Here is a 9678-nt window from a genome sequence, read left to right on the forward strand (position 1 = left end):
GGAACCCCAAAATCTACAGGGAGCCAAAAAAATCCTGAACGGGATCCGTGAGTTGGGGGGGAACGGCCCCAAAATCCCCGCCCTAGGGGGAGTGAAAAGTCGGGAGGTTCTGGTTGTGAGAACCCCAAAAACCCTCTTGGGAACCCCCAAAAAATCCATCAGGGCACCCCAAAACCCGCGGGGAACCCCAAAACTCGCAGGGAGCAAAACAAATCCTGAATGGAATCTGTGGACTGGGGACGATTCCCCCAAAAATCCCCGCCCTAGGGGTAGTGAAAAGTCGGGCGGTTCTGGTTGTGAGAACCCCAAAAACCCCATCAGGGCACCCCAAAAACCCCATCAGGGCACCCCAAAACCCGCGGGGAACCCCAAAAACCACAGGGAGCCAAAAAAATCCTGAACGGGATCCGTGAATTGAGTGAGAACCCCCCCAAAAATCCCATCCTGGGGAGGGTGAAAAGTCCTGAGGTTCTTGTCATGAGAACCCCAAAAACCCGCCTGGGAACCCCAAAAACCCGCCTGGGAACCCCAAAAATCCGCGGGAAACCCCAAAACCCGCAGGGAGCAAAACAAATCCTGAATGGGATCCATGAGTTGGGGGGGAACGGCCCCAAAAATCCCCGCCCTAGGGGGAGTGAAAAGTGGGGAGGTTCTGGTTGTGAGAACCCCAAAAACCCTCTTGGGAACCCCCAAAAAATCCATCAGGGCACCCCAAAACCCGCGGGGAACCCCAAAATCCTAGAGGGAGCCAAAAAAATCCTGAACAGGATCCGTGAATTGGGTGGGAACCCCCCCAAAAACCCCATCCTGGGTGGGGGTGAAAAGTCCTGAGGTTCTTGTTGTGAGAACCCCAAAAATCTTCGTGGGAACCCCAAAAATGCGCTGGGCAGCCCCAAAACCCGCGGGGAACCCCAAAACCCACGGGGAACCCCAAAATCTACAGGGAGCCAAAAAAATCCTGAACAGGATCCGTGAATTGGGTGAGAAGGCCCCAAAAAATCCCATCCTGGGTGGGGGTGAAAAGTCCTGAGGTTCTGGTTGTGAGAACCTCTTGGATTCTCGTGGGAACCCCCAAATCCCTCTTGGGAACCCCCAAATCCCTCTTGGGAACCCCAAAACCCAGGGGCAGCCCGAAAAAAAACGGAGCAGGATCCGGGAACTGGGTGGGAACGGCCCAAAAAATCCCCGCCCTGGTGGGGAGGGAAAAGTCCTGAGGTTCTTGTGAGAACCCCCAAAACCCGCCTGGGAACCCCAAAAATGCGCTGGGCAGCCCCAAAACCCGCGGGAAACCCCAAAACCCACAGGGAGCCAAAAAAATCCTGAACAGGATCCATGAATTGGGGGGAACGGCCCCAAAAATCCCCGCCCTGGGTGAGAGTGAAAAGTCCTGAGGTTCTGGTTGTGAGAACCCCAAAAACCTTCTTGGGAACCCCAAAAAATCAGTCAGAGCGCCCCAAAACTCGCGGGGAGCCCCAAAACCCGCGGGGAACCCCAAAATCTACAGGGAGCCAAAAAAATCCTGAACGGGATCCGTGAATTGGGTGGGAACCCCCCAAAAATTCCCGCCCTGGGGGGAGTGAAAAGTCCTGAGGTTCTTGTGAGAACCCCAAAAATCTTCGTGGGAACCCCCAAAATCTTCGTGGGAACCCTCAAAATCTGCTGGGCAGCCCCAAAACCCGCGGGGAGTGAAACAAATCCTGAATGGGATCCATGAATTGGGGGGAACCGCTCCAAAAAACCTCACCAAAAAACCCCGTCCTGAAAAGTCACAAGGTTCTGGTTGTGAGAACCTCAAAAACCCTCTTGGGAACCCCAAAAACCCGTCAGAGCACCCCCAAAACCCGCGGGAAACCCCAAAACCCGCAGGGAGCAAAACAAATCGTGAACGGGATCCGTGAATTGGGTGGGAACCCCCCAAAAAACCCCACAAAAACCCCAGCCTAGGGGGAGTGAAAAGTCGGGAGGTTCTGGTTGTGAGAACCCCAAAACCCGCTGGGAACCCCAAAACCCATCAGGGCACCCCAAAACCCGCGGGAAACCCCAAAATCCTACAGGGAGCCAAAAAAATCCTGAACACGATCCGTGAATTGGGTGGGAACGGCCCCAAAATCCCCCGCCCTGGGGGGAGTGAAAAGTCCTGAGGTTCTGGTTGTGAGAACCTCTTGGGATTCTCCTGGGAACCCCAAAATCCCTCTTGGAACCCCCAAAATCCCTCTTGGGAACCCCCAAACCCAGGGGCAGCCCAAAAAAACCAGAGCAGGATCCGGGAATTGGGTGAGAAGCCCCCCAAAAATTCCCGCCCTGGTTGGAGGGAAAAGTCCTGAGGTTCTTGTGAGAACCCCCAAAACCCGCCTGGGAACCCCAAAAATGCGCTGGGAAACCCCAAAACCCGCGGGGAACCCCAAAATCCGCGGGGAACCCAAAATCTACAGGGAGCCAAAAAAATCCTGAATGGGATCCGTGAATTGGGTGGGAATGGCCCCAAAAATCCCCGCCCTAGGGGGAGTGAAAAGTCCTGAGGTTCTGGTTGTGAGAACCCCAAAATCCTCTTGGGAACCCCCAAAATCCTCTTGGGAACCCCAAACCCACGGGCAGCCCAAAAAAACAGAGCAGGATCCGTGAATTGGGTGAGAAGGCCCCCAAAAATCCCATCCTGGGGAGGGTGAAAAGTCCTGAGGTTCTGGTCATGAGAACCCCAAAAACCCTCTTGGGAACCCCAAAAATCCATCAGGGCACCCCAAAACCCGCAGGGAACCCCAAAATCCGCGGGGAACCCCAAAACCCGGGGGAAACCCAAAACCTGCGGGGAGCAAAACAAATCCTGAATGGGATCCGTGAATTGGGTGGGAACGGCCCCAAAAAAAACCCCGCTCTGGGTGGGGGTGAAAAGTCGGGAGGTTCTGGTTGTGAGAACCCCCAAAACCCGCCTGGGAACCCCAAAAACCCATCAGGGCACCCCAAAACCCACGGGGAACCCCAAAATCCTACAGGGAGCCAAAAAAATCCTGAACAGGATCCGTGAATTGGGGGGAACCCCCCCAAAAACCCCATCCTGGGTGGGAGAGAAAAGTCCTGAGGTTCTTGTCATGAGAACCTCTTGGGATTCTTGTGGGAACCCCAAAATCCCACTTGGGAACCCCCAAAATCCTCTTGGGAACCCCAAAAACCCAGGGGCAGCCCGAAAAAAACAGAGCAGGATCCGGGAACTGGGTGGGAACGGCCCCAAAAAATCCCCGCCCTAGGGAGAGTGAAAAGTCCTGAGGTTCTTGTGAGAACCCCCAAAACCCGCCTGGGAACCCCAAAAATGCGCTGGGCAGCCCCAAAACCCGCGGAAACCCCAAAATCCGCGGGGAACCCCAAAATCTACAGGGAGCCAAAAAAATCCTGAATGGGATCCGTGAATTGGGGGGAACGGCCCCAAAAATCCCCGCCCCGGTGGGGAGGGAAAAGTCCTGAGGTTCTGGTTGTGAGAACCCCAAAAACCCTCTTGGGAACCCCCAAAAAATCAGTCAGAGCACCCCCAAAACCCGCGGGGAACCCCAAAATCCACAGGGAGCCAAAAAAATCCTGAACAGGATCCGTGAATTGGGGGGGAACGGCCCCAAAAATCCCCGCCCTGGGGGGGAGGGAAAAGTCCTGAGGTTCTTGTGAGAACCCCAAAAATCTTCTTGGGAACCCCAAAAATCCGTCAGAGCACCCAAAACCCGCGGGAAACCCCAAAACTCGCAGGGAGCAAAACAAGTCCTGAATGGAATCTGTGGACTGGGGAGGATTCCCCCAAAAATCCCCGCCCTAGGGGGAGTGAAAAGTCGGGAGGTTCTGGTTGTGAGAACCTCAAAAACCCTCTTGGGAAACCCAAAAAACTCCATCAGGGCACCCCAAAACCCGCGGGGAACCAAAAAAATCCTGAACAGGATCCGTGAATTGGGTGGGAACGGCCCCAAAAACCCCATCCTGGGTGGGGGTGAAAAGTCCTGAGGTTCTTGTCATGAGAACCTCTTGGGATTCTTGTGGGAACCCCAAAATCCCACTTGGGAACCCCAAAATCCTCTGGGGAACCCCCAAATCCCTCTTGGGAACCCCCAAACCCAGGGGCAGCCCAAAAAAACAGAGCAGGATCTGTGAATTGGGTGGGAACGGCCCCAAAAAATCCCCGCCCTAAGGGGAGTGAAAAGTCCTGAGGTTCTTGTGAGAACCCCCAAAACCCGCCTGGGAACCCCAAAAATGCGCTGGGCAGCCCCAAAACCCGCGGGGAACCCCAAAACCCACAGGGAGCAAAACAAATCCTGAATGGGATCCGTGAATTGGGTGGGAATGGCCCCAAAAATCCCATCCTGGGTGGGGGTGAAAAGTCCTGAGGTTCTTGTCATGAGAACCCCAAAAACCCGCCTGGGAACCCCAAAAAATCCATCAGGGCACCCCAAAATCCGCGGGGAACCCCAAAACCCGCAGGGAGCAAAACAAATCCTGAGCACGATCCGTGAGTTGGGGGGGAACGGCCCCAAAAAATCCCACCCTAGGGGGAGTGAAAAGTCGGGAGGTTCTGGTTGTGAGAACCCCAAAAATCTTCTTGGGAACCCCTAAAAACCCTCTTGGGAACCCCAAAAAGCACCACGGCACCCTAAAAACTCCCGTGGGGCGCCCCAAAACCCATCAGAGCACCCTATAAACTGAGGGGGAACCCCCAAAAACCTCCGAGGCACCCCAAAACTGCCACAGCACCCCAAAACCCGTGGGAAACCCGTGGAGAACCCCAAAACCCGCCCCGGCACCCCAAAAACTCTTCAGAACACCCCAAAACCCACAGGGAACCCCAAAACCCCACAGGGAACCCCAAAATCCTGAATGATTTTGGGGACTTGGGGTGGGGTTTTGGGTTTTGGGGCGCTGAGGAGCACGGAGGGGTTTTGGGGCGCTTCGAGGTTTTGGGGTTTTTTTGGGGTGCTGATGGATCCGGGGCAGTTTTGGGGCGGCTTTTTAGGGGTTCCCATGAATCGGGTGGGGTTTTTGGGGTGTTGACGGGTATGGGGGTTCTAGGGTGGGGTTTTTGGGGTGCAGAGGGGGTTTTGGGGATTTTTTGGGGTGCTGAGTGTTCCAGGTGATTCCAGGGTGGGGTTTTTGGGGGCGCTGAGGGGTTTGTGGGGTTTTTTGAGGCGCTGATGATTCCGGGCAATTTTGGGGTGGAGTTTTTGGGGTGCTGAGGGTTCTGGGGCAGTTTTGGGGTGGCTTTTTAGGGGTTCCATGAATCGGGTGGGGTTTTTGGGGTGCTGAGGGTTTCAGGTGGGTTTTGGGGTGGAGTTTTGGGGTCCTGATGGGTTCTTGGGGTTTTTGGGGCACGGTTTTTGGGGTTCCCATGAATCGGGTGGGGTTTTTGGGGTGCTGAGGGTTCCGGTGGGTTCTGGGATGGCTTTTTGGGGTGCCGGAGGTGTGGGGCAGTTTTGGGGTGGCTTTTTAGGGGTTCCCATGAATCAGGTGGGGTTTTTGGGGCTTTGACGGGTATGGGGGTTCTAGGCTGGGGTTTTTGGGGTGCAGAGGGGGTTTTGGGATTTTTTGGGGTGCTGAGTGTTCCAGGTGATTCCAGGGTGGGGTTTTTGGGGCCCTGAGGGGTTTGTGGGGTTTTTTGAGGCGCTGATGATTCCGGGCAATTTTGGGATGGAGTTTTTGGGGTGCTGATGGGTCCGGGGCAGTTTTGGGGCGGCTTTTTAGGGGTTCCCATGAATCGAGTGGGGTTTTTGGGGCTCTGAGGGGTTTTTTGGGGCACTGACGGGCAGAGCAATTCCAGGGCGGATTTTTTGGGGTCATTGATGGGATTTTTTTAGGGTTTTTTTTTGGGGGGTTTAAGGGGCAGAGCAATTTCTGGGTGGGATTTTTGGGGTTTTTTTCGGGGTGCTGAGGGGCAGAGCAATTCCAGGGTGGATTTTTTGGGGCATTGATGGGATTTTTTTTAGGGTTTTTTGGGGTTTAAGGGGCAGAGCAATTCCAGGGTGGATTTTTTGGGGTGCTGATGGATTTTTGGGGTTTTTTGGGGTAGTGACAGGCAGAGCAATTTCCAGGATGGATTTTTTAGGGCACTGATGGATTTTGGGGTGCTCAGGGGCAGAGCAATTCCAGGGCGGATTTTTTGGGGCATTAATTGGATTTTTTTTTGGGTTTTTTTGGGGTGCTGAGGGGCAGAGCAATTCCACGATGGTTTTTTTGGGGCATTGATGGGATTTTTTTGGGGTTTTTTTGGGGGTTTAAGGGGCAGAGCAATTCCATGATGGATTTTTTAGGGCACTGATGGATTTTGGGGCGCTCAAGGACAGGGCAATTCCAGGGTGGATTTTTTGGGGGCATTGATGGATTTTTTAGGGGTTTTTTTTTGGGGTGCTGAGGGGCAGAGGCAATTCCAGGGCGGATTTTTTGGGGGCATTGATGGGATTTTTTAGGGTTTTTTTTTTGGGGGATGCTGAGGGGCAGAGCAATTTCTGGGCGGGATTTTTGGGGCATTCATTGGATTTTTTAGGGGTTTTTTTTGGGGTTTACGGGGCAGAGCGATTTCTGGGCGGGATTTTTGGGTTTTTTTTGGGGTTTGCGGGGCAGAGCAATTCCAGGGCGGGATTTTTTCGGGTTTTTTCGGGGTGCTGAAGGGCAGGGCAGGATTTTCGGGGCGCTGATGGGTTTGGGGGTGCCCGCAGGCTGCCAGTTCTTCTCGGACGCGGGGAACCACGCCTCGATGGTGCAGGGCATCCTGCGCAGCGGCGCCCCCAAACACGTCTTCCGCCACAACGACCCCCAGCACCTGGACGAGCTCTTGGGGCGCAGCCCCCCGGGCTCCCCAAAATCGTCGCCTTCGAGTCCGTCCACTCCATGGATGGTGAGAGAAGGGCACCCCAAAAACAGCCCGGGGCGCCCCAAAAACTCCTGGGAACCCCAAAAACTCCTGGGAACCCCAAAACCGCCCCGGGAACCCCAAAAACTCCCGGGAACCCCAAAACCGCCCCGGGCACCCCAAAACTCTCGGGAACCCCAAAACCACCCCGGGGCACCCCAAAAACTCCTGGGAGCCCAAAACCACCTCGGGGCACCCCAAAACCTCCCGGGAACCCCAAAATCCCCTGGGCACCCCAAATCACTCAGGATACCCCAAAACCCCTGGGATTCCCCCCAAACCTCCCAGTTTGCCCCAAATCCCTCCCAGTTTCTACCAAGGTTGCCCCAAATCCTCCTCGATTCCCCCCAAATCTCCCCAATCCCCCTCAATCCCTCCCAAATCTCCTCGTGTCCCCCAAAATCCTCCCCAGCTCCCCCCAAGTCCTTTTAAATCCCCCCCAAGCACCTGAATGCCCCAAGGTCCCCCCAAAATCCTCCCAAAATCGCCCCAAAATCCCCCAAAATCCCCCAATTCTCACCAGTTCCACTCCAAATCCTCCCCTAATTTCCCCCGAATGCTCCCAAAGCCCCCAAATCCCCCCCGAATCCCCAGGCTCCAGAGCGCCCCCCAGTGGTGCCCTGAGCCATTGCACCTGCTCACCCCGAAACTGCCCCCACATTCCCCTCAAATCCCCCTAAAACCCACCCCAAAGTCCCCCCTAAACCCCCAAATCACCCCCAAATCGCTCCAAATCTCCCCTGACTCCCCCTTGCTGCTGCCAGGCTCCAGAGCGCCCTCCGGTGGTGCCCTGTGCCATTGCACCCGCTCACCCCAAAATTCCCCAATATCCCCCCCAAATCCCCCAAAATCCAGAAAATCCTTCCAAATGCCCCTAAAACCACCTTCAAAACCCCCCCAAAACCCCCTCAAACCACCCCACAATCCCCCCAGACTCCCCCATGCCCCTGCAGGCTCAGGAGCCTCCCCGAGTGGTGCCCTGAGCCATTGCACCCGCTCGCCCCAAAACTGCCCCACAATCCCCCCAAATCCCCCTAAAACCATCCTGAAGTCCCCCCTAAATCCCCCCCAAACTGCTCCAAATCCCCCCCGACTCCCCCATGCCCCTGCCAGCCTCCAGAGCGCCTCTGATGGTGCCCTGTGCCATTGCACCCGCTCACCCCAAAATCTCCCCAAATCCCCCCAAATCCCCCCAAATCTCACAAAATCCCCCTCAGATCCTCTTAAAATCCCCCAATATCCTCGCAAAACCACCCCAAATTCCAAATCACTCAAAGCCCCAAGATCCAGAAAATCCCCTAAAACCACCTTCAAAACCCCCCCAAAACCCCCTCAAACCACCCCACAATTTCCCCAGACTCCCCCATGCCCCTGCAGGCTCTGGAGCGGCCCCAGTGTTGCCCTGAGCCATTGCACCCACTCACCCCAAAATTTCCCCCCAAATCCCCCTAAAACCACCCCAAAGTTCCCCCTAAACCCCCCAAATCCCCCCAGACTCCCCCATGCTGCCGCCAGCCTCCAGAGCGCCCTCCGGTTGTGCCCGGTGCCATTGCACCCGCTCACCCCAAAACCCCACAAATCTCACAAAATCCCCCTCAGATCCTCCCAAAATCCCCCAAAATCCCCCCAAACTCCCCCATGCCGCCGCCAGGCTCCAGAGCGCCCTCTGGTGTTGCCCAGTGCCATTGCACCCGCTCACCCCAAAATCCTCCCAAATCATGAAAATCCCCCAAAATCCAGAAAATCCTCCCAAATCCCCCCAAAGCCGCCTCAAACAACCCCAAAATCCCCCCAGACTCCTCCCAGACTCCCCATGCCCCTGCAGGCTCCGGAGCCTCCCCAAGTGGTGCCCTGAGCCATTGCATCCACTCGCCCCAAAACTGCCCCAAAACTGCCCCAAAATACCCCCAAAACCACCCTAAAGTCCCCCAATCCCCCCCAAATCCCCCCCAATCTGCTCCACATCCCCCCCAAATTCCCCCATGCTGCCGCCAGGCTCGAGAGCGCCCTCCGGTGGTGCCCGGTGCCATTGCATCCGCTCACCCCAAAATCCAGAAAATTCCCACAAATCCCCCTAAAACCACCTTCAAAACCCCCCAAAACCGCCTCAAACAACCCCAAAATCGCCCCAGATTCCCCAGGCTCCAGAGCACCCCCCAGTGCTGCCCTGCGCCATTGCACCCGCTCACCCGGAAACTGCCCCCAATCCCCCCCCACAATCCCCCTAAAACCACCCTAAAGTCCCCCCATAAATCCCCCAAATACCCCCCAAACCGCTCCAAATCCCCCAGACTTCCCCATGCAGCCGCCAGCCTCCAGAGCGCCCTCCGGTGGTGCCTGGTGCCATTGCACCCGCTCACCCCAAAACCCCCCCAAATCCCCCTAAAACCACCCCAAAATCCGAAAACTCCCCCAAATCCCCTAAAACCACCTTCAAAAGCCCCCAAATCCCCCCAAAACCCCCTCAAAATCCCCCCAGACTCCCCCATGCCGCCGCCAGGCTCGAGAGCGCCCTCCGGTGGTGCCCGGTGCCATTGCACCCGCTCACCCCAAAACCGCCCCAAATCGCCCCGAAATCTCCCCAAAACGCCCCGAAATGCCCCCTCAGGCTCCATCGCGCCGCTGGCCGAGCTCTGTGACGTTGCCCACGCCCACGGGGCCCTGACCTTCGTGGACGAGGTTCACGCCGTGGGGCTCTACGGGGCCCGGGGCGGCGGCATCGCCGAGAGGGACGGGGTCACCAACAAGGTGGACGTGGTGTCCGGGACCCTCGGTACGGGGGGGACCCCGAAAACGGGGAGGGGGAC

The 9678-nt window shown here is 56.5% G+C and overlaps 1 protein-coding gene across 1 annotated transcript in view; it reads left to right on the plus strand.

Annotated features, from left to right (window-relative positions):
* LOC143692313 (uncharacterized) overlaps positions 1-9673 on the plus strand; it is a gene marked incomplete at its 3' end in the record, with an annotated part of 30443 nt that extends 20770 nt beyond the window's left edge. The window contains 3 exon segments of the mRNA XM_077172445.1: positions 6678-6812; positions 6815-6856; positions 9480-9673. Coding sequence (XP_077028560.1) covers positions 6678-6812; positions 6815-6856; positions 9480-9673 — 371 coding nt within the window.
* Positions 9674-9678: the final 5 nt, after the last annotated feature.

This window comes from Agelaius phoeniceus, chromosome 38, assembly GCF_051311805.1.
Source record: "Agelaius phoeniceus isolate bAgePho1 chromosome 38, bAgePho1.hap1, whole genome shotgun sequence".
In the NCBI taxonomy this organism is placed as follows: Eukaryota; Metazoa; Chordata; class Aves; order Passeriformes; family Icteridae; genus Agelaius; species Agelaius phoeniceus.